The sequence below is a fragment of the Phyllostomus discolor genome, chromosome 13 (genome assembly GCF_004126475.2).
Source record: "Phyllostomus discolor isolate MPI-MPIP mPhyDis1 chromosome 13, mPhyDis1.pri.v3, whole genome shotgun sequence".
NCBI lineage: Eukaryota > Metazoa > Chordata > Mammalia > Chiroptera > Phyllostomidae > Phyllostomus > Phyllostomus discolor.
In genome coordinates this window covers 17,434,457-17,458,511 of record NC_040915.2, presented here as the reverse complement: position 1 = coordinate 17,458,511, position 24,055 = coordinate 17,434,457, and the positions used below count along the sequence as shown (strand labels likewise).

The following is a 24,055-nucleotide window of genomic DNA, read 5'->3' as shown; positions in this document are numbered from 1 at the left end:
ATCTATATAAATATCTTTCTCCATTTAAACTTGTTTCCTTGGGAGTTCTGCTTCTGGTTTGGCACTGACTGATTTGACCAATTTTTGAGCAAATAAACTCTTAAAATTTTTAATATGTCTCTGTCTGTCTTTTAACAGTTCCGGTGTCAGCAGAGGGAACTGAGGGAGACCTCCACCAACCTCCAGGGCAACTCGCAACCTGGAGTAGGTGCCTGGTAAGCCCCTGAGCCCAGGGTTTTCTCCCTGCTTCTGGAGGCTGCGAGTGAGCCTTCTCCGGTCCGGGTTCTGCTCTGCAGCTTTTGAGTTATGAGCTTTGAGCATTTCTTTTTGGAAACGGCCAGAGTCGGACTGGATCTGACTTAGAAACCGGACTGGGTCCAGGGTCTGTCTGCTTCCAGCTTCAATGGGACTGGGTGCAGCGTGTGGCCTCAGCTTTTGGGGGGCTAGCATGAGGCCTGCTGGGACACCCCACTCTCTCCAGAGCCTGCAGACAGGATCCTGGGAAAGCTGGCAGAGGCCAGGGAAGGTTAAGAATTCTTACCAAAGGCAGCTGGCCCAGATCTCTGGGATGCCTGATTGGGAGAGGAAAGTGGGATTTCATGTCCCTTCCCTTCCAAATTCAGATTAGCAAAAAAACCCTAAAACAAACAAACAAAAAAAATTGGTTATCAATCCTTTCTCTCCCAGGGATAGCGATTGCTGTCTTGTTGGTCTCACTGTGTGTCCTGAGTGCTTTGCTTGGCATCTGTCTGGTTGGGGGCCTCCAAAATGTGACTGGACAGAAATGTGGGTTGCACTCCATTTGCAGGTAGGGTCCTATCGACTATTGCCAGCTCTCGGGGATTGTCTAAGTATTTCTTTTTTTGGTCACCTTTGGGAGTCACTCTGGACCTTGGGCAGGCAGCATCTATCGCACCCTTTTTGGGGATGACTTTTGTGTTTAAAGGGTTGTTCAGTACTGCCAGGAATGTTAACTGTTTCTCCTGGTGAAACCTGACAAGACAGTCGAAAGGATTTTTTTTTTAAAGTAGCTCTATGGTCAGAAGTTGGCCAAATGGGAAGCTGATATGCAGAGTCTGATAGGAATTTCTTTTTAAAACCCTCTTCCCTAAACTAAAATAAAACCGTGTGCCTGGAGTGAAAGAAAAACACTCTGAAGCCACTATGGGAGATTCAATAAAAACATTTCAAAGAAGCACAGGTCTAAATCTAAAAGATAGGGATCATTTTTTAAGTTAAATTTATTGGGGTGACAATGGTTAATAACATAGGATATGTCTCGAGTGTTTAACTCTAAAATATATCATCCGTGTATTGCACTGTGTGCTCACCACCTACAGTCTAGTCTCCTTCCTTCGCCGTGTATTTGGCCTCCTTTTGATTTCCATCTCAGTTGAAGGTCTCCCTGATAGAAGGAAGCAAACTGAGGATAATGTAGTTGGACGGCTGGGTAGCTCTTGATGTCATTCAGGCTGCAATCCAATTCTTTGAAGAATTAAAAACAACTATAGTTGTCTTACAAATCAAGTCTTTATAAAAACAGAAATTGGGCTTTAGAGACAATCCAGAGCTCATCTATTCTTTTTACCAATCCCCAAATCTCCTCTGTTCACCTCAAAAGGCTAGCAAACATCGTAGACCTGGATTTGAGGGGTGGGAGGAGCCCTTTTTAGAGAAACTTACATCCTTTCTCTGTGTCTTTGAGATGTAACCATTCTACCTGCTCTTCTCCAGGGACACAGAGCCATTTCTTGAAATGCAAACTTCAGGGATATAATTCTGATAAGCAAAAACAAAACAAAACAAAACAAAACAAAAAAACCCCAAAACACAAAAAACCAAGAAGCTATTTGGAAATTAGGAGAATGAAAAATCCCAAGTCTTTTGCACAAATGTTACTAAAAGCTTTAGCTATCTGAACTTATTTTATCCACCAGAAACACACTTTGGATTAAACTGTTCTTTTATAAAGTAGTGTTTTGCATTACCATACCTGTCTCTTGGCTAAAATTTAAAAACAAAAGCTGTAAGATCTCCTCACCTGTCTGCATGTTTATGCATGTCTAAGTATGTATGTTATAGACATGTGATATTTTCCTACCTCCAGGTGATATCACCAAAATTAATTTGTAAAGAGCTTTATTTAATTGGCTTAAAGACAAACAAGCAATGTACATAAATCAAATATACTCTTAGAAATATAGAAGCTAACTGAAATGTTTTTCAAGTTCATGTGATCTAGGATAAATCTTTGGTAAATAAAAGGTAGTTTAAGCTTGTTAGTTTAATTAAAACAGGCATCTGTTTAGAGTTAATAGCATTAAATATAATACTTTTATTCTACCTAGTTTTATTAAAAGTCAAATAAGCTTATCTCTGTTACTGAATTTGTCAGCAAGAAAGATAAATTGAAATGGCGGTTAGCTGTTTAATGTCTCATGGAATTTTCATGAGTAATCTAAACATAATTGTTAAGAACAAGGAAATTAAATAGATGAAAGTAAAATTTTATAAATGGACTTTCAACAATAATTATGTTTTATGGTGTGTCTACTTAAAATAGTATCCAGCCCTGGCTGGTGTGGCTCAGTAGATTGAGTCCTGGCCTGCAAACCAAAGGGTTGCTGGTTGAGTTCCCAGTCAGGGCACATGCCTGGGTTGTGGGCCAGGTCCCCAGTAGGGGATGCATGAGAGGCAACCACACATTGATGTTTCTCTCGAACTTTTTCTCCCTTCCTTTTCTTCTCTAAAAATAAATAAATAAAACCTTGAAGAAAAGATAGTTTCCAAAATCTTTTTGGTAACTTGAAAGCTTAAAGTTATACCAAGGTAAGTGAAATAATGGATGGTCATTGAATATCTAGATCATTTCCAAATAAGATAAAATACTGAAACATTAATTATTATACATAGATTTATCTACTTCTGGCTTCATTTTACAGAGTAACTAAAGATATTTAGGTCTGTTAGTAAATGAGTTTTGTGCTGCATTAAAAATTTTACTATGAGGAAGAATATACTTCCAGAAATCATGAAATGTATTCACAAGTTTGCCAATCCCTGCAATGCTAGTGTAATAGGCATTCCCCACTGCTTACTTCTTCACTTGCACTAGGAATAAAGGATTCTAGGGCTAAGAATTATAATTCATATATGTAATTAAAATTCCTTGGAAAGAGCTATGTATAAAAAGAATGTAAGCCAGTGGAAAGACTGGTTGTTCCAGAATGAGAGAAAAATGTAGGATGAAACCTGGATGGCTATAAAAAACTTTGTAGAAGGTTTCTGGAAAATGAATGTTGAAAAAGGAATTTTATGCACGGTCAAGGTGACTTAAATAGGAATGGATTTATTTAAGTTTTTTAAGAATGAGCTACACTGCTACAAAACTAGAATTTGACTTTCTCTCTGTCAAAAGGACAGCGTTTTCTTGGACTATCGCTCTGATCTTGGTAAGAGACTGTGACAGTTTTTGTTTTTGTTTTTAACCTTTTGGGTAATCTGCTTGGAAAGCAACAATTTCTGGGTCTTACTAAAGTAATTTCCTGTACTTCACTTTGTCTTTATTATGTCTTTGATAACTTAAGAAAACCCTGTCTTCTCACTAGAAAAAGAGCTAAGTTTTATTCACCACTGTGTAGCCTTCTGTATTTGCTTTAAAAACTTTTGTCACTTATGTTCAAACACTTTGACGTTTTTGACAACTTCCCCAAATCAAATTCTAAATGTAGCCTTTTTGACCTCAAAGGAAATTTGAGATTTTTAAGGGAGCCCATGGAAAATCTCAAAGGATGTATTTCTCACCTTGTAAAAAGGAGATGTTAAAATGATTAGGTTTGTTTGGTATGTTAAATTATGTGGAAAGCATTGCCAAGTAATAGGTGATGATAAACCTTAGGTTATAGATATGTGGGTATGCTACTAATATAGATAATCTAAAAAAATTATTAAGTTTCTAGAAATTTGTCAATGCTCATTGTTCAATTATCATCCTAAATTAATTTACACCACAGAAATAACTTCATTTCCTTATCAAATGAATTGTCATCAAATCTTTAACTATGGCCATTTTTATGGAAATAAAAGGGTTTTTTTGTCATTTATAGGCTGTTATTTTATTCTGATGCTTTTGCAAAGGTGTTTCATCTTCAGAGAGACCCATAGGAAGGACTCTGACAAATACTCTAGAATATAGGTTTCTGATACCTTCAAGATCAAAAAAGTGAACTGGGTGAGAATTTTCAGAACTGTTGGAGAAACTAGTTTCAAGCAGAGTAAGAAGTAATAACATGGGATTCAATGAACTGATGAGATGATTGCACACTTTTTACAACTTTTTTTGAAAGCATTGCTAATCCCTCAAATTTTCTCCCACATTGAAGCTGTCTATAATTTATAGTAATTTTTAAAAGTATACCTTTATAAACAAAATTGAAACCTTTACCTTTTCTCCCTACCTGACCCCTCCAGAATTCAGAAACATATTGGATATTTTTATTTTCATGACAATATGGTGGACTGCATGAGTCAATAAGACTTTGTTCTCCTTGTAATAGAACGCAGTTGGCAACACAGGTTATATTACCAAAGCTTTGACTGGCATGTCATATTTGGGGATATGCATAAAATCAGCTATGACAGGACAGGACAGTTTTAAGAAACAAAGGTTGACTGATGGAGTTGGTAAAAGCCACTTGGATAAACCGGCTGACCCCTTGCCTATAAGAGTCTTGGTAGCTTCAGATTAGTAAAGAAGGCTGATCCAGGAACCTCAAGATACCCTCAAGAAGAGAGGAATTCACCCAAATCTGTATTCCTAGAGAAGTCTTAGATTGAGTTCTTGGCTTGGTTTCCTAGTCTGGAGAGGCTTTTAGAAGTCTAACCTAAGATTCCTTATGAAAAGTTCCAGCAAAACAGATTTCAGAGACTCCTGTATTGTCAATCACTATTCTTGCTGCATGTATATAAATAATCAGCCAAGCTTAACAAGACTAGACTTATTTTGCAAACAAATTAGTTTTCCTGTGATTATCCTTGATAGAAATGGGGGTGATTGTGAGGAAAAAACTGTGTTTCATAGGCTATTATAACATATATCTTGTGGATATCAGATTCTAGTCCTGTTCATCGTCTTTGGGTTTTGTTATATGCCTGTAAATTGAACTGGGTCCTGAATCCTGGTTTCCTCAAACATGTGGCTACAACTTTCCATACTAACATTTCCAATTTTCTCCCACCCTTCTGATTTGGATTCACTAAGAACGAAGACTGTCTTGAACCTTCTTGGAAAGGGACCAGGTCCTCCTTGCTATCCAGATGACGGCCAGACTTCTTGTGTCCACATTCCCCAATTCAAAGGGGCTCCTCTGGACTCTTGGAACTGCACGCCAGCTGGAGACCTAACTTAAAACTTGACTGGAGAGTGTCCTTCCCAGGAGAGAGCATCTCAAGGTGGACAGCTCTCTGAAGACCATGGATTAAGACCTTAATTTCCAATAATCAAACTTTATTTCTTTTGCTTTTTTGTTATTTGCTTTTTTCTCTGTTAATGTGTGAGAAGACAGTGTTCCTTAACCCTGGCAACTGTCACTGACTGTATTAGGCCCTAGCTGTACAACAGATGTCCCTCGACTTTCCTGCTATGTCAGTTTTTTATTGGAGAGTTGCTTCAGATTGCTTATTGGCTGAACAAGGAGTAGTCTGTGTCATAGCAAATTCTGTGTGCTGTACTTGGGTCAGTGCTTCTGGTATTGTAGCAAATACAAAAATTAACAAACAAGCCACTTGGCTAAACAGGTTGATGCATTGTCAGGCACATTCTTTGATTTATTTGATACCAACTGTCCTGGTTCATGGGGGCCCCTGGCTAAGGAGTACCCTTAAGTCTCGGCATCATCCTCCTGATAGTTATCACTGTAGTCTCTCAGGTATGCTGCGATCTCCCAGAGGTCTTCAGTGCAGTTTCTATTTTGCAGCCATCAGCAGTACATCAGAGGGTCTCGCTGTACTTGGAGAAACAGAAACAAGTTAAATAATGAGTTGAACAGCAAAAACAATTTTTCCATGGACCTGACATCACGCCCTATGAGCTTCCCAAAGAGAAAAGAGCACCTGAACTCTGATGGTGATGGAGAAGGGCACTAGTACCAAAAATTTGGGTCCATCTCTCACATATGAGATGATCAAAAGGTCGATGATTAAGTTTATTAAACAAGGAGGCCATTACATTGATGCGGCTCTTTTAGGCCATGGTGATCTACCAAAATCTAAACGTTGTTACTGTGGGAAACCCAAGTCTAGACCTATAGGTGCCTCATGGTTACAAAAATCAAAATACTGCCCTGGCTGGCGTAGCTCAGTGGATTGAGCGTGGGCTGCGAACTGAAGTGTCGCAGGTTCGATTCCCAGGCAGGGTACATTCCTGGGTTGCAGGCCATAACCCCTAGCAACCGCACATTGATGTTTCTATCTCTCTCTCTCTATCTCCCTCCCTTCTCTCTCTAAAAATAAATAAATAAAAACTTAAAAAAATAGTTAAAAAAATCAAAATACTAAGGACAACCGACCATGAGCAGCCAATTAGGCTTTAAACTGTAGCCAATTAGTCATGTCCTCACTTTGCTTCCCGGCTTTCTCTGTGGAAGTCTCTCCCCACACTCCTGCTGGCAGAGCACGCCTAGCTAACCACTCCTGGTTTGGTGCTGCCTAATTTGAATTAATTTTTTTCCTCAATTGAACTCTTAGAATTGAAAAAAAAAATCTCCTTAAGAGAAATTACTTGGTTGAAAGGAATGGATTTTTCATTTATTTTTCCCCTTGATTATCCAAGTTAGATAAGCTTATCATAGATAATTAAAATTTAATGAAACTGGGAAAGAAAAAAATCATTCAGAACTTTTCAGCCATTGACAATCAATGTTAATGTTTGCCATTATTTTTTCTGATTTATGCAGTTATTTTCTTAGTAAGGTTCAAGGATCTGAACATTTTTAAGGCTTTTCATAGCACTACCAAAATCACTTTCAATTTTTCAGTTTTATTCTCCTTTTGGAAATGTTTGAGTTATCACTATTCTGAAAACACTAACCTCTAAAAACCATCAAGTAAGCCTGATTCTTCCAAAACTTCTCATGATTTTGATCTTGTTTGCTCAGAATCTGTTGTGAATATAAAACAAGCCCTAAAAAAGTACAGAACAAATGTTACTTAGAAAACTCATTTGCAGCTTTTGATTTCTTCACCTAATTAAATGCTTCTTTTTTCACAGACAGGATCCCATGTAATTCAATTGTGTCGATATCTCAAACTTAATTTTAACTTAACCATGTTCAAGGCAGCAGAGGTGTGACTGTGACACGCATCAATGCATGGGCTCTGGGTGGAGTCTCCTCTTCTGAAAGGCTACTGTTGTTAACGGTGTTCATCCATTGGGCAATGGAAAATGCCTATTTGACAAGTAGCTGCAGAAGTCAGCTCACTGATCCTTCCAGGTTAAGACATGCTGTTGGTCATTTATTCATACCTGCTTCCTGGTCTGAATAGAAGAAAATATTCCCCTCTTTAGGGCTTCCCAGTGTTTTTCATGGTGCGGCATACACTGAAAATAATGATGCTTGTCCTGTGCACTGGAGCAAATGAACGAGGCTGATGTGGTCGGAGGTGACTGCCGGGAAGCCTGGGTCCAGCTGGCTGTTTTAAGCGCTGAGGGATCCGAGTTCCGCCCCCTGTAAACTGTTCACGGTACATCGGGGTGAGCCCTGCATCCTAGGGAACATAGGAGAATGAGTCTTCTGATGTTATGATAATCATAGCTTTCTTTTGAAACAGATGCTGTTTCTGTGTGTGTGTGTTTAACGTGCTGTATTTCTTATGTTGATTACATGGCTGTGGGGGGCTTATCACTGTGAAACCCCTCCTTAGTAGAAATGTACATATTTTTCTTAACAACTTTCTGATTCTACCTCTTTACTATTGTCCCCAAAATAGGCTTACCTCCTCTTCCAAAAGTTTTATTTATGTGATTTCTCTCACCTGGGGAGTCATTCGTTCAACAATTCTTACCTGAGTTCTACTGTGTACCAGGCACTTTGATAAATATGGACAACAGGGAATTGGTCAAGGCAGCTTCTGACTCTAAGGCGCTCCCAGTTTAGTGGCGGGGGCCATGGGAGAGGTAAAGAAAACAGCAAGCATTTCAGGGTGGGAGGTACAAAGTTCCATGGCTTTCTCCCTGGGGCAGGTAGGAAGGCTTCCCGGAAACAGTGCCATTTGAGCTGTGACTTCAAGGGGGAGGGGGAGTTGGACATTTCAATTGGAAACAGAGTGCTGGATGAGAGACAGAAACTGGTGGTTTTGAGAAACAGGTGAGCTCGTCAGTGTGCCTGGCACTCCAGGTCTGCGAGGCACCTGCAAGAGCAAAGAGGATGAGGTCAGAAAGGGAGGTGGGGTCTGGTTTTGAGGAGCCTCGCCTGCTGAGAGGCAGGGTTAGGACTTTCTCTGCAGGAGACTGACATTCCCAGACTTGCGTTTGGGAGCGCCGCTCTGGTACCCAGGTGGAGAACAGATGTGTGGATGGGTAGGACAGTCCCTGGAAGACTGCTGCAACTGGAAATGGAAGTAAGTGGTGAGGGCTTGACCTCGGGCTAGGGCGCTGGGGCGGATGAGAGAAGGCAGTGGTGGTAGGATTCCTAGGAAGCACTGCAGGAGTAGGAGAGAAGTCAGCGGGGGCAATGAAGTAGATGATGATGTCATTAGCAAAGACAGGGTGAAAAGCTTAAACCCCCCACCCAGCTCTTCACATCCAACCCATCCTTCAAGACCCAAGCCAAGGGCCCTTGCCTTTACAAGCCTTCTTCTTCCATCCTCGTCCCCTCAGGGACAGCTTTCTTCCCAGGACAGCTATTCTGGGAGTCGGCGGGGGACACTTTGCTTCCTCAGCTATTTCGTGTGTGTTAGGGCTGTTTCCTAAACCAGACTGCAGGACTGTCATTCTCAAGCCCCATGTGTCATGCTTCTCTGACATTCATCCCAGGGACTGTCTCACAGTGTCGGCATTTCCTAGGTGCTGTCTATAACAAGCAGTGGGGTGTAGCACTGTGCTTGCAAATGAATCTTTTTTTTTGTCTTTTACAAAGAAAGGTTTTTATTGAAGTATAATTGACATGCAATAAACTCTCTATATAATACTGATATCAAATGGAACTGCTGTGGTTAACACAGGGGCTGAAGGCCCAGGGTCTAGGACCTGCGCTTCCTCTTTTGTAGGATTCCATGAGACACAGTTTGAAAACCGGTGGGTTGGTCATGGGTTTTGGAGTCACAGAGAATGAGTTTGAATCCCTGCCCTGTTACTTCCTTAGCTACAATACAGTAGATAAATGGGGGAAACTGTTCCAGGTCTCACTTTCCACTCTGTAAATCAGGGTCAACAAGACTTTCAGTGTAGGGTTATTGTGAGGACAAAGTAAGGTAATGCGTGCAAAAATCTCTGGATCTTAGTAAATGCTTATTAGGTCATAGCTGTCCGTAAGAATAACAAGACATTTGCTGACTGATTGAGTAACGGGTCTTTACTCAAACTAGTACTTGTTCAGTGTAAATAAACCTACTCGGGTTAAGAAAATCCGGGGCTGGGGTGAAGTTCTGGGTGAGTCTGGGATGCAGAAGGGACCCACTTTTGTCTCATGCTCACTGTGCTCCATAAACCCACAGTGGCTTGCCTTTGCATGCGGGTCTATCAATATTTAACGCGAGGGTGTCAGTTGCGGTAAACTGAGCACGTCCCAGCAGCAACTTGAATTAATCATATGCAGGAGGAGGGAAAATAGAGCGCCTTTTTCTCAGAGCTCCAGGTTGCACTGGCTGCACTGGAGCCCGGAAACCGCAGAGGGAAATTTCTGCTGATGGAGGACCCCGAGAAGAAGCTGAACCAGAAGAGTGACGGCAAACCCCGGAAAGTACGATTTAAGATCTCCTCCTCCTACAGCGGCCGCGTGTTGAAGCAGGTCTTTGAGGATGGGCAGGAATTAGAATCACCAAAGGAGGAGTATCCTCACAGTTTTCTCCAAGAGTCCCTTGAGCCAATGGATGGTGTTTACGGGTCTGGGGAAGCCCCCAAGCCCCGGCCATACTCCCCCAAGCTGACTGCTCAAAGGATCAGCGTGTTTAGAGAGGGCAATGCCTACACTCTGGCCGGCAGCCAGCCTTTCTTCAACGATTACAAGGCAAATGACCATAAGGTTGGTATTGTGCGTGGTGTATAATCCTTAAAGACTAAAGTGCGTTTAGAGAAACACCTGAACGTTTCAATTTTGTATTATGCTCACGCTCCGGTACCCACGAGGGCTGTAGGCACACTACACGGAAGTCACTCTTAGGATAATATTTCTTGGGACAAGAATAACATGCTTGGTGACCACTTATTGGCAAGTGCAATAAGCATAGATAATGTTCATATTCCATCCAGGGTGCAAAATTGTCACTGGGTCTTCGGTGGGGTTATCTCAGTAAGTAAATTAAATAGCGGTGCAGTGGTTTTCAGGTCACCTGGATGCCGTTTTAGAAACTTGTGCAGCAATGGGCTGGCTTGTTCCCAAAAGAGCTAAGCGTTTGAAGGTGCTCACTGTACCCCAGGCAATTATTCCCCTTGTGGTTAATCCATGTCTTCCCCCCGCCCCCAATCTCCCACGTGCTGCCTGCCTTAAAAAATGTCTGTCAGTTTATTTATTTTGCCTTTGCATTGCTCATTGGCATGAACACTGGGCAGCTGGAGTCCTGGGAAGAGGTGGTGAAAAGCAAATTACTCAGAGGAAGTGTTAGATGGGGAAGAAGTTGGAGCCATGAGTTCATTTGAAACATGTATTTTATTTGGGAATTTCAATGATCTTCTCCAGTACCATGACTAATCAAAAGCCCATAGATGATTTTTTTTTTTAGTTAGAAGAACCTGGAAAAGTAATCGCTGATTTCCAAAATCTAAGAGGAGATGTGTATATCTTCTTTGCCAGTGGGACTGTGCATGTGTGTGTGTTTTTAAGATTAACTACAATTATGTAACATACCAGGTTACTCATGAATAGCACACCAGGATTTGTACTCATCTTTCAAGTGTGAAATTCTGGCAACTACTCTGTAATCATTTTTATTGGTAGTTTCCTAAGGCAACAAATAATACATTTATAGCAGACAAATGTATTGGACTCCCTAGCATTGATAAAAGTATAATTATGGGCATGTCCACATTTATCAAAGGTAATGTATTTTTTGGTATTAAAGGGGCCTGGAAGGAACAGTCCCTCACTTTACTGGAATGGCTTATTCATCGCAAAGTACTGTCACATACTGTCTCTTTGGGTCTTCACCATGGACTTGAGGAGAAAGGCCAAGTATGGCCACTCCCATTTTGCAGCTGAGGGACACTGAGAGCCAAGTTGTTAAGAGACTCATCCACTATTGCAGGGTCATTGGTGCAGAGTCACAGTAAGGTCCCAGGTCTTCTGATTCTCCATGCCTTTTGCCCTATGGAATACTCCTCTTTAGAGCATAAAATCACTACTAATAATGTTGATGATAATAGTAATGGTTACCATTTACTGAGTGCTTTTTATGTCCTAGGTACTTAGCCATCTTGTTCTTACAGTATCTCTTTTGACCTAAATCTTATTTGTAGATTTAGAATTTACAAAGTTGTAGTTTATACAATACCTTGTACAAGGCTACAGTAGATAACATAGGACTGCTAGACCTTCATCTGTGAATATGTCAACCTTGACATTCATGTAAAGGTATGAAGAGGCATGGATTTATGCAAACAGAAAACTGAGTCTTCATGGCAGCATGGCACAGCTGATTGAAACACTAGACTCTAGAGGCCATGTTCAGGGTTAGATTCCTGCCTGGTCCAGTTATCCTTGTTTTCTTTGTTGTCTGATCGAAAGCCACGTCCCAAACTAGCCAGCCTCTACATATGAGACCGGTTGGGATGGATTCATGTACCTGCACCCACTGAAATAGGCCTTCAATGTGGTATTCATGAAAAATAAAGAAATGAGAGCTGGGAAGTCATGATTTTTCAATAGTGAATCCAACCGTAAAATAACCCCTAGTAAATATTGGCTATGAGGCAACAGCACATAGTAGTTAAGCACAACTAAAAGTACAGACTTTGACCTTGAACAGATATCTGCATATCTAGGTTTATAGCAGCTTTACTCACCATTGTCCAAAGGTGAAAACAACCCAAATGTCCATCAGTAGATGAACAAACACAATGTTGTATATACAGACAATGGAACATTATTCAGTCTTAAAAAGGAAGGAACTTTTGACAAATGCTGCAACATGGATGAAATCGGAAGGCATTATGCTAAGTGAAATAAGTCACAAAAGGACAATTGTGTCATTTCACTTATGTGAGTAGTCAGATTTATAGAGACAGAAAGTAGAAGGTGGTTGCCAGGGCCTGGGGCAGAGGAGAAGGGAGTGTTACTGTTTAATGGCACCGAGTTGCAGTTTGGGAATAAGAAAACGCTCTGGAGATTGATGATGGTGATAGTTATACAACAATGTGGAAGTACTTAATGCCAGTGAGCTATATACTTGGAAATGGTTAAAATGGTCAATTTTATGTTATGTATATTTACCACATTAAAAATAATATATATATATTTTACTTTATTGTTGATACTATTATTGATGTCCGCATTTCCCCCTACCCTATTGCCCACCTCCATCCATCCCCCACCTCGCCTTCCCTCTGGCCATCACCACCCTGTCGCCTGTGTCCATGGGTCATGCATGTGTGTTCTTTGGTTCATCCTTTCACCTTCTTCCATCCAGTCCCCCAGCTCCCTCCCCTCTGACAGCTGTCCATCTGTTCCCTGTGTCCATGCCTCTGTTTCTGCTTTGTCCATCACTTTGTCTTGTGCACTCGATTCCACATGTAAGTGAGATCATATGCTATTTGTCTTTCTCTGAAGAGTTTGTTTCATTAGAAATTATATATATATACATATTTTAAAACAAGGGCTCTGATGTCAGTTAAATCTGGGCTCTGTCCCTTCCACCTAGTCACCCGTGGGAGCGTTTGCAGCCACTTAGCCTTGCTGTGAGCTGCCCTGTCACAATGTCACAGTCTGGGATGTGAGGGCAGTAAAGTGCCTGCTAACAAAGATTGTTGTGGTGATGAGAAAGGGGAACCACACAAGAGGCACTTAGCAGTGTGTCTGCCACCTTGCACCTGCTCAGAAAGTGTCCCCTACCATTGTGAAAACGACCAGGTTCTTATGAAAGAAATATTGAGTCTTTTAAAATTTGTATGCGATGGATAGAGAAAGTGGTTATAAGCAATAAAATATTTTAATGGGTTGGGGCTGACTGAAGTTTATAAGTTTCCTGAAAAATGGAAGGGAAAGGAAGAGAGTAACATTTACTGAACAGCCACTTTATACCAAATATGTAAATCTACCTTTACAATACTTCTGTGAGAAAGAATTTTACAAATAGGAAAAACAGAAATTCATACGGGTTCGGTAACTTGCAAATCTCACAGAACTGTCAAAGAACATCCGAATAAAACTTGAGCTCAGGTCTGCCTGCTTCCAAAGCCCACTGAGTTTCTAGTACCCACTGAGGTGTTTCTGCTTTGAGGCAGAGCAGTGGGAGGGTGTCAGGGTGACTGGAGAGCAATCTTGGCACGTTGCCACTGACATCATGGTGTTTATGAAGCTCAATCCCATAGGTTACCATTCCGGGCACTATGGAAGGAAACAGAAAATTCCTGGCTCCATCCTGGCCTTCTATAATGTAAGAGAGGGTGTCCCTCACAGGCAGGAGCCTGTAACCAGATAAGGTGAAGTTTAGTTACACCCAGAGAGTTTCCTTAGACACAAGGAAGAACTTGGCTGTCAGGGTGACTGAAACTTAAACACACCTGAAGGGTGATTTGGGACCATCCCTCTTTGGAATACATTAAAAATAAATTTACTGTACTCCACTGGGGGTCTCACATACCGAAAGGTAGGAGGTTGAATGAGATGACTGCAGACTTTTTAAAGTTTATTGACATTTTTTGACTTGAAAAAAAAAAAGAAACCAGCTATAGAGGCAAAAAAAAAAAAAAAGCTCCCTAGTAACTGAACCGCTTCAGCTGTGGGAGTGGAAATGGAACCTTCCAAAAGTGCCACCATCTTTATCTTCTGCTGCTCAGAAACTGATAGTCCGGAGTGTGACACCGGAACCCAGCACGCATCAGACTGCAGGAAATGGGAGCTGCCACACGATCCCCAGAAGAGAGGGAGGGAAACCAGGGCCAGGCAGGAAGCTTGTGGCTTCATAAATAATTGTTGAAACTCCATGGATGTTTCAAGGAAAGGGACCTGAGCATTGCGGTCCCACTCCAGCCAGTCTGAGACCGCTTACGGGCAGGGTCTCACTAGATTGGTTGATACGGGTCTATAAAACCAGGGCAGAATATCTCATGTGGAAGCATGTGGTTGTGTAGCCCGATGGGGCATGCCCTAACTACTAAAAGACCAGTTTTGAATAATAATAGCAGTAACAATGCCTACCCTTTGCATGGTATTTTCAGCTTTTGCAAACCCGGCTTTATATATTCTTCATAGCATCTCCACACCTGGAAGATGATAGAAGGAGCCACAGGGATGAGAGTCAAAATATTAATTGCTTCATTGCCCCAGAAGCCAGCTGTGTTGGGGCAGGGTCTTAACATCTGAGGCCCTAAGTCTTAACTTTTACATCACTGGTTTTTGGGGTGTTGGAGGCTCCCTAAAGACAGGCTGGGGGACCAGGAGAGCACCCAGGAGTCTCAGGACAGCACCTGTTTACCACCCAGTATAGAGGTATTTCTGTGTTTTAATAATTAGTTTGTGGTAGTTAATACATATGAAATAGATGGCAGCCCATTTACAGGGGAGCAAACTGAGGTTCTGAGAGGCCAACTGGCTCCCCTATGTCTCACCATTGGTGAGCAGGGGAATCGGGATCCGGCCTTGTTTTCCTGTGAGCTCTCCCAGCTCTGGGAAGGGATGTGCCTTCTTAGTTGAGTAATCCCTGAACATTGACTCTCAGGCTTCGCTACGGCATTGCAGTGGTGTCCAAATTATTCCTCAGCAAATGGTTAAGGAACACGGAGAAATCCATGCAGGGGCATATAAGCTACGCAATGATGCTACCGAAGTATATTTGTGGACATGAGATTTTCATAGATGAATGACAAAAACAAGTTATGAGTTAATAATATATATTAGCAAAATATATCATATATTTATATGTAAATAAATATAATGATCTTATATTGGAGGGAGTGCTTGTGAATAGTTTAGTATGGGTGCTAAGAATATGGACTGCAGAGTGAGACAGAGTTGGGTTCAAATTCCACTACAGACTTTGAGTAACTTCATAACCTCGAGAGGCACTTCACCACACTGAGACCTGGTCTCTCCATCTACAGAATGTGGAAATCATAGCATCTGCCTCATGGGGATGTTCAGGGGAGAAGCAAGGTAATGGTCATAAAATGCTTACCATAATGCCTGAGACAATAATAGTAATAATAATAATAATGACAACTCAATAAATTGTATCCAGTATTGCTATTATTTATACATAGAAAAAGTCTGGACTGGTATTTGTTTTAAGAAGAGCACTCCTTTGAATTCATTAAGCTCTCATTGTGCCTGGCCCTGCATCAGCTGCTGTGGGATGTGGCTGAAATATGCACTCTGGACTCTGCCCGGCAGATTCTCACACTCTGGTTGCATGACCAGCTCAGCTTTGCGCGGTTACCATCAGCAGGAGGAGGGAGAAGGCTGTCCTGGTTTTCAGAGGAAGCAAACAAACGGGAAATGAACGGGAGCGTTGTGGCCCAACGGCATCACGAGGGCCGGGGAGCAGGAGTTCCTCCTCTCCCGTTTCCTGGGATGGAGAACAGGTTCTGCAGCCCTGTATTTATTTGGTGATTGTTGGTGGAGGTTCCATGCTCATTCTCCATTTCTCTAGTCCCCACCTATTATAGATTTTGGAAAGATAATCATCTACACGAATAACCTGAAAATCATTCGAACCCCCATGGACAAGAGAGACTTCATGAGGAAGATTCTCCAGAAGGAAGGAGAGGTTGAGGAAGAGTCTCTGATGAGCAAAGAAGAAATCTATGGAAACAGTGACCAGAACAACGGGCCTCTGGCAGAGACAGAAAGCGCGTTCCCCCTCAACCAGTACCCACAGGTGCGTCCGAGTGGTGCGCTGTCCCACTTGGAGCGGCCGGGCTGCAGTGGTCCCCAGGTTGTCCTGGTTGTGCACTACTTACGTAAAAACCTTCCAATGTGACTACTTACCATGTCTAAATATTCAAGATGCTATGCTTTTATTATATTTTAATGGTTCACTGTTAGCAATCATAGTTATAAGTCCATATTTCAGACACTCCTAATTTTAATTTTTAAATGACTTCTTTGAGATCTAATTAGGTATCTACTGTTTTCACTTTGCAGTGTGGCTTAGACATGGGAACATCCTGCTGTAGAGGTGGAAAAAGTAGCTCTGTCCTTTCCTAGGGCTTTGCTGGTGCTTCTGGTATTGGTGTTATCCTGAATCCACAGTTTCCTTGAAGAAATCTAGTAAAGGTGTGAGTCTTTAGAGTTTGTAGAGATGAGTTTAGTTAAACTAAGCGGTATCATTTGTAAATCCAGGAGACCGGGCACAAGTAAACTGCAAAATGTTGCAACATGCTGAAAGTGAATGAATGAGTGAATGAGCCAGGACACCATTGTCACTTTACGTGAAGTGGGGTCGCTTTACATCATGCTTTTTAAAAAAAGATTTTATTTGTTTCTTTTCAGAGAGAGGGGGAAGGAGGGAGAAAGAGAGGTAGAGAAACACTGGTTGCCTCTCATGTGCTCCTGACTAGGGACCTGGCCCACAACCCAGGCATGTGCCCTAATGGAATTGAACCAGCCACCTTTTTGTTTGCAGGCTGCCACTCGGTCCACTGAGCCACACCAGCCAGGGTACATCATGCTCATTCCAGGGTCCCTTGGCTATATTTTTATAGTGACTGCCAGTCCTAGTGAAGGTGCTAGTGTCAACTAGTTTATTAAAAATTAGTATGGCAATTTCTTTTGAAAGTATTATTAAAGCTTAATTTCTTGTTTTCTTTAGATAAAAATATAAATAATTCAAATGTGTTTCTCTGCACACACTCTCCCCCTTGGACACCATTGCTCAGACACGCTCAGAGGAGGGGAAGACTGATAATATTTGTTAGTTCACAGTGCGGGGTTGGGGGTGGGAAAAGCGATTGTGATGAAATTGAACTAAGAGTAAAAGCTTGGATAGCAGCAGAAGTGGATTTTTTTTCTTTTTAGATTTCATCTTTTGGGACTTGAAGCTTTCTATGGGGCACACTGTCACCTCCCTTTTTTTCACGTGACAACCTGGGCTAAGGGCTTCCTTCACTGGAGTGATGTCCCCACCCTGGGAGGGTTCAGGGGACAGGGACAAGAAGGTCACGACCAGACTCCCCAGACTCCCACGAAAGACTCTTGTTAAAAGTTCCGCTCCCAGCCACTCCCGTCTCCTTCTGACTGGATCTCACGCTTGATAAGATATTTTTGAAATGCAAATCTGTGTCATCCCTTCATCTCCCTTCTCCCCACCAAAATCTTTCACTGGCCTCTCTTCTCTTGGGCTAAAACCAAAACACCTCACTGCATAGCCTGGCCGCTCTTGGCCTCTTCAGCCTCATCTCTTCCACATCTCTCCTCAGTCTCTCGGCCCCAGGTGCACAGCCTGTCTAGCTGCCCCTCACGTGCTCTTGGCTCTTTCTCACCAGAGGCAACTTCCCTGTGCCTGGAAGGTTCTGCAGATTCGATGCTGCCTGCCCTTCAGCCCCTGAGGTCTCCGAGGAGGTGTCACTTCCTCAGAGGGGCTTCCCCCAACTTCCACAAGGATAAAATTCCCAAGGAGGGACCCCTCAGGGTATCCCCCACCCCTCCTCACAGTCGTAGTCTTGTATTTATTTGTACAATTATTTGGTCAATGTTTGTTCTCACTGCATAAGATTTAGTGTCTGTGAGGGTAGGGGCCATGTTTATGTTGGGCGTAAGAAGGTAGTTGCATTGGCTCCCAAACCAGATCCTGGAATGTAATAGGTGCTCAGTGAATATTAAGTGTTTGTGGAAAGAAGGAGTTTGGGACCCAAGTGCCAGCTGGTTGGAAGGGTTCCGCCCCTGTCTGCCCTAGACAGCACTATTCAGGACACAGTGCAGCAGCCGGCAGACAACACCGTCCTGCAAATGCTCCCTCCCCACATTAATGTTCACTCACTTGGTCCCTTTTCTTAGCACGTTATAGCTGGCAGGGGCATTGATTTTCAAAAAAGAGCCAGAAATGCTCAAGTACAGATCGCACGGCAGCCCTGAATGGAAAAGCAACAACGGGCCTGATAGGACAATCACCTTTAAATTCCATTTGGAGAGAGCCCTCTTTTTCAGCTGCAGTGCCACAAACCAGGGCAGGGGTGTGCAGCAGGAAATTCCTGTGAAAGGGGATACTTCACTTGCCTGTCCTTTAGACTCTGTTTTAAATTGCTATTTGTTTGCCCACTCCCCCATGCAGTAAATGTCCAGGCAAGCTTATTCTGTAAAGGAGGGTCAGGGGAACACCAAGGAGCCCCTTCTGACTGGGAGGCTCCCTGTTGTACTATGTGGGACGGGGCCTCGGCAGGGACCTTGATGAAGAGGTGGGGTGAGGCTGAGAGCCAGGCCATGCTTAGCCTCTGTGATGACTATGCAAGAAAAGGAGAGGGAGGACTGAATCGAGCCCCCGTGAAACGTGGAAGGGGCAAGACCTGCCCCTGTGTTCAGTGGATGTGAGACCATATATCATCTGGGCTCCTTTACGCTTTATGTGCTCTTGCCTTTGAAATAATAGTAATGAAAAATAAACACCGGTAATGATACCTACCATCTATTGAGGGCCCACAATAGCCAGGCACCATGTCTGATGCTCTCCATGCCATAATCCATTTCATGCCTGCAAAGACTCTGTGAGGTGGACACTACCAGTGGTCTCCTTCCGTGCCTGGGGAAACTAAGGTTCAGGGAAGTTAAGGAACTTGCCAGAGGTCATCAGAGCCACTCGTCAAACTCAGGTCCACCTGACTGCCCATCTCACGGTGGTGACCACTTTGCTAAGTGGCCTCCACATTGGTGCTGGTTACCATCTTTAGGGTTACTCCAGCCTTTGGGTCTGTAATGAAAGCCGAGGTCCCTCACCCTGGGCGTGGAGCCAGTAGGAGGTGGTTTGTGGAGGTTTGTTGGCTCTAGAACCTAAGCCATGCTGTACAACTATGTCCTAAGTCCTGTTACTGAATGGTTTCTGGGAAGAATTTAAAACATAATGAGAATGGAAGGCCAATGCTTTTATCCTGCATGCCTTGTATAGAGTAGCGGCTCAGTGAATACTTGATTTAATGAATCATTAAATAATTAAATGAGCATGTTGAGGGTGAGTGGTTGGAGAAGGGTGGTGACCCAAGGTAAGAACAGAAACTCCGGCAAAATCTCCAACAACACATCAGGTAAAATTTGATTAATGATTTGGTTTTATTCTCTATAGCAGGTTTACCTGGTCATTTTATTAATCTTTCAATATCTGACCTAACATTCTATACAAACTAATTTTCAGATCACATGTGTAGCATTATGTTGTGATTCTTCTGTACTTTCTTTGACAACATCAACTCGTAGCATTAAAATCTCACTGGGATCAAGTATAAAGCGTAGATTTGGCAGATAAATGGTCTGTGGCAATTTGCTTTAAGAACATTTTGGCAAGTGTATTTCTCTTGAATACTTTAAGAGAAGAAAACAAATTCCTCCATTGTTAATATATGAGAGTATGGCAACAATCAATAAAATCTTAACAAAAGGGTGCAGAGACAGGATTTAGGTTTTTGCTGGTTGGATAATCACTTCCATTTCCTAAATCTAGAATGAATAAAATTTAACACCATTTTAAGCACTGTACAGCACAATGGAGCTATTTTCAGAACTAATGCCTCCCTTTTCGAAGATTATTTTTATTATGAGGTTATAAAAGAAAGCGGTGTTAGCGGGGTTGAGCCACCCAGTGGATTCTAGCTGCGTTGGTATTTCCTAGAATTTAAGAATAGAAAGTGTTCTCTAGACATCATTGCTTTCTTTGTTTATTCTTTTGGCAAATATGTGAACAGCAAATATTTCCCTGGCACCGCACTGGATATCCAGGGGCCGGCTGTGAGACCGGCCAGCTCCAAGAGCTCCCTTGTCTACTCAGCAGGAGCTTTCGGTAGAGCCAGAGACTGCCCTGCAGGGGGCAGTACAGGCGGGTGGGACTCCTGGTCCAGGCCTGTGGGTGGGCAAGGCTCCTGAATACTTGAGAACCGTGGCATTTGGCTGGGTAGTCAGGAGGGAAAGGTCCCTGGAGCCCAGCTGGAGGGAGAGCTAAGAGCCTGAGGAAAGATGTGACAAAACATTTAAAGCAGCCGAGGGGACCAGGTATTGATCTGAAGTTTATCTGGAAGGCACGTGTTCATTAAAAGGTCTCTTGAGTGGCAATCACAGCTGCAGGCCACCTAATGAAATGGGTGTCGGTGGGGAGGACAGCCCACAGAACCAGAGGCAGGCATCCACACTGAGTTCCTGCCAGCGCTGGTGGGTGTCTGGACTAGGGCTGTGGCTGTGGGGTGGAGAAAAGGGATGGATTTGAAGATGAAATGGACAAGACCTGGTGCTTGATCCACCTGGTATAGAGCTGGTAGCGCTCCTTATTTCTTGGATGGTTACAGGTCTCTGTGTGGGCTCTACACAGGAGTGCAAAGATGGCCAATTTTCATGAGATGACTTAGGGGAGAGCATGACAGTAGATGGAGCATTTTTCAGAGGGTTGGAGTAGGGGGCTGGAGACATATTAGCAAGGCTTCACAGTGAACAAATTCTTATGTGGAACCACTACTATGCCAGATAATAGGATATTTTCAGATACTCTCCCGTCTATTATTGCAGCTACTCAGAGGTAAGCCTCATCGCTCTCATTTCACAGGTAAAGAAATGGAGATTTAGAGAGGTGAGGGGAACTCCCCAGGGTGCGGAATTGATGTCAGAGGACATTGATGATGTCCATCATCCTGGGGCCTCATCACAGTTCTCAAAGAGGACCAAGATAAAGTATCGCAAGAATTCAGAGCTCAGCTCCCACAGGTTGTAGCATTGACTCATTCATCCACTTGGTCTCTCAGTCTCACAAAACAATCTTTCTTGAGCACCTACTTTGGACACCTACAATGAGGAGCTGTGTATGAAATCACAGGAGCATGAACTCTGGTGCTTGATTGCCTCGGAGCAAAACTTGCCTCTTATTCTGCCACACTGTGTGACAACTGGCAAGTAACGGAACTTCTCAGGGTCTCATTTTCCCATCTGTAGCATAGGGATGATAATCCTTGTATTATCTCATGGGATGCGGTGGGCAGTAGATGGGTTGATATACGAAAGAAAGCTCTTAGACCAGCGCCTGGCACCTACTAGGCAGGCTACAAGTGTTCACTCTTGGTATTGGCAATGAGGAAAGCTAAGTCTTTGCCCCCATGGCGACAAGGGCAATGAAGAATGTGCAGTCACAAATGCAAGGCATGGTAGCAGGGGATGGTCTCCTAGAGGTGTCCACCAGGGAAACCCACTTTGATGAAATTGTTGTGATTATTCTGAGCCTCTGGCCAGTTCCCTCCTTGCCATCTGTGGGAAACATTTTCCTCTTATTTTGCCATAGCCTTTGCAGCAGCCCAGTGCTCTTTTGACCTGCATGCGATCAATGAACTTGAACTGCTGTTGTAACTAAACCCTGACCCATCTCTTGCAGGAAGGGGAGCTTCCAGATGACAACTGCTTTCACTGCCGAGGGTCGGGCAGTGCCACCTGCTCTCTGTGCCATGGCAGCAAGTTCTCGATGCTGGCCAACAGATTCAAGGAGTCCTACCGGGCCCTGCGGTGCCCTGCCTGCAATGAGAATGGCCTGCAGCCTTGCCAGATTTGCAATCAATAGCCTGGGGCTTTGTATGTCTGCTTTTATCACATCCTTTCTAGAGTTATTTCTAATAAACTGCCCCCCGCTCTCCCTCTCCCAGCAAGGAAGCCACAGTAGCTGTGATCTCTTCCACTCCTGGCAAAAAGAAAAAAATAAACACTTGACTACTCAATGGCATCTCAGAGGCTGGTAACACCTCCATGTGGGCCTAAGGGGCAGAGGCATTTTCGAATTAGAGCCAGCTTTGAAACTGGTTCTAAAATTACCCTTCCAGGAATGTGTGCTTGTAGCTCCCTTGACGTAGCTCAGTGTTCTCCTTGTGCTAGCGAACAGATAGACATCGACTTCAGGCAGCAGGCTGACGTTGTTTTTTGGTTGGGAGTTATTTTGCAAACTTAGACAAACCAGATTTCTGATGTCTAAATTCTTGTTGCTTATAATGTGTTTCAAATCATCATTGGTCAAATTGAATTTGTAGTTAAGCAGAAGAAGGAAGGGATGCCGGACGCCCGACTGCACTGGCAGGCCTCGAAAACAGAACAGCAGCTACGTGCTGGTACTGCTCTGTGCGGAAGACAGGCCCGCTGCGGGGGCCTTCCCTGCAAAGTCTCCAGTCCCTCCTGCGTGATGTGCTTGGGTGATGCTCGTGCAGATGACGGCAAGCCTCCTTCCTAGGACGAGACGAGATAAGACATGCCTGCGTGCCTCTGAACTATCGAGGATATAAGCCAAGTCAAAGCTTTTTATGATAAATTTGGTGCTTAAGTACTTGTGCGTGATATGACTTCTTCCAGTTCTGAATTATTACCAAATAAATGAATCCATTTTGCGTGTGAGATAGAGCCACAGTCTCCTCATAAAAGACTTTGGATATTGTCTAGGTATCCGCTGGAAACCTCTAAAAGAAAAACCAACCAAGGCTGATCTCTAGCAATTATCTTTCTACTGTCTATGACTCCCTGTACTAAAGACAATCCGCTCCTCTTGAAGTTGGTTATAAAATTAGAAAACTGCTTTTGTTAAAGAACTTTGTAACTCTAACACCCACTCCCCTTGAGAATAAAACTGTAAAATCTGTTATCTATTGAGATGCATTGCTTTTTCTGTGATAATTACTTAGATTTTCATAACTTAATTTTCTCAAGATTTGTTTGTTATAGGGTAATATCCAGCTCTTAAAATAACTCACAGTGGAATGTTTTTCAGGGAATATAAATACTTCTAATAAAAAGATGAAAATATTCTCCGAAGCCATGATAATGCTGCTTCTCCTTGCTTGGCCAGATGATACAACTGCGACCCACTCTCTTTGCTTCTGCATTTAACTGTTTGCTGACTCTGTTTATGTTTCCTCACAGCTGTTGGCTCTTAAATCTTTCCAGAATATCAGAGGCAGGAATAGTATTGAGAGACCTGTAAGTGTATTTTTCTGGTTTTCGGTGGGAATATTCGACAACAAGTACTGTTGGATCCCTGTCGCGAGACTCAAGGGATGACCCTGCCCAAGTGTGTGGCATGTAGCGTGACCCAGATGGGCACTCGGATGGCACCACCCCTGCTCTCTCACGGGACTGCCAGTTTCGGTGGAGGAAACGGAAGTGCAAATACATAATGACAACACAGTGGGACAAGTTCTGCCATGGGGGGATTACAGAGAGTGTTACAAGCACATAGAAGGGACACCTAACATAGCCCAAGTGGGGGCAGGACAGGAAAGGATGCAGCCATGTTTCTTTTCCTTCCCCTGTGCCCCTAGGAGCGTTTAATATGTTTCCTCCCATAATAAATATAGTTACAAGTGGTTTATTCAGTCAACGAGTATTTATGGAGCGCTGGGGCTATATCAGTGGCAAAAAGCTTTCCCCCAACAGAGCTTACATTTTGTTGGGGGGGAACACTGAACATACAAGGTCTGTCCAGAAGGTAATATGAAAGATGGAGACATTTATTGACGAAGATACAAGGTATAAGA

The 24,055-nt window shown here is 43.0% G+C and overlaps 1 protein-coding gene across 1 annotated transcript; it reads left to right on the top strand.

The window, feature by feature from the left end:
- The first annotated feature begins 9,758 nt into the window (after nt 1-9,758).
- Nucleotides 9,759-22,482, top strand: GRXCR2 (glutaredoxin and cysteine rich domain containing 2). Its single transcript, XM_028528792.2, has 3 exons — nt 9,759-10,238; nt 16,018-16,245; nt 21,919-22,482. Exons 1-3 carry the CDS (start codon nt 9,903-9,905, stop codon nt 22,099-22,101), a joined length of 747 nt encoding a protein of 248 aa, XP_028384593.1. The 5' UTR covers nt 9,759-9,902; the 3' UTR covers nt 22,102-22,482.
- Nucleotides 22,483-24,055: the final 1,573 nt, after the last annotated feature.

What these genes read in the sequence shown, in the direction of transcription:
- GRXCR2 (XM_028528792.2), top strand. Translation starts at nt 9,903, where the DNA reads ATGGAGGACCCCGAGAAGAAGCTGAACCAGAAGAGTGACGGCAAACCC. An exon ending in ACAAGGCAAATGACCATAAG is followed by an intron (nt 10,239 to 16,017) that starts GTTGGTATTGTG and finishes CCATTTCTCTAG; the next exon opens with TCCCCACCTATTATAGATTT. An exon ending in CCCTCAACCAGTACCCACAG is followed by an intron (nt 16,246 to 21,918) that starts GTGCGTCCGAGT and finishes CATCTCTTGCAG; the next exon opens with GAAGGGGAGCTTCCAGATGA.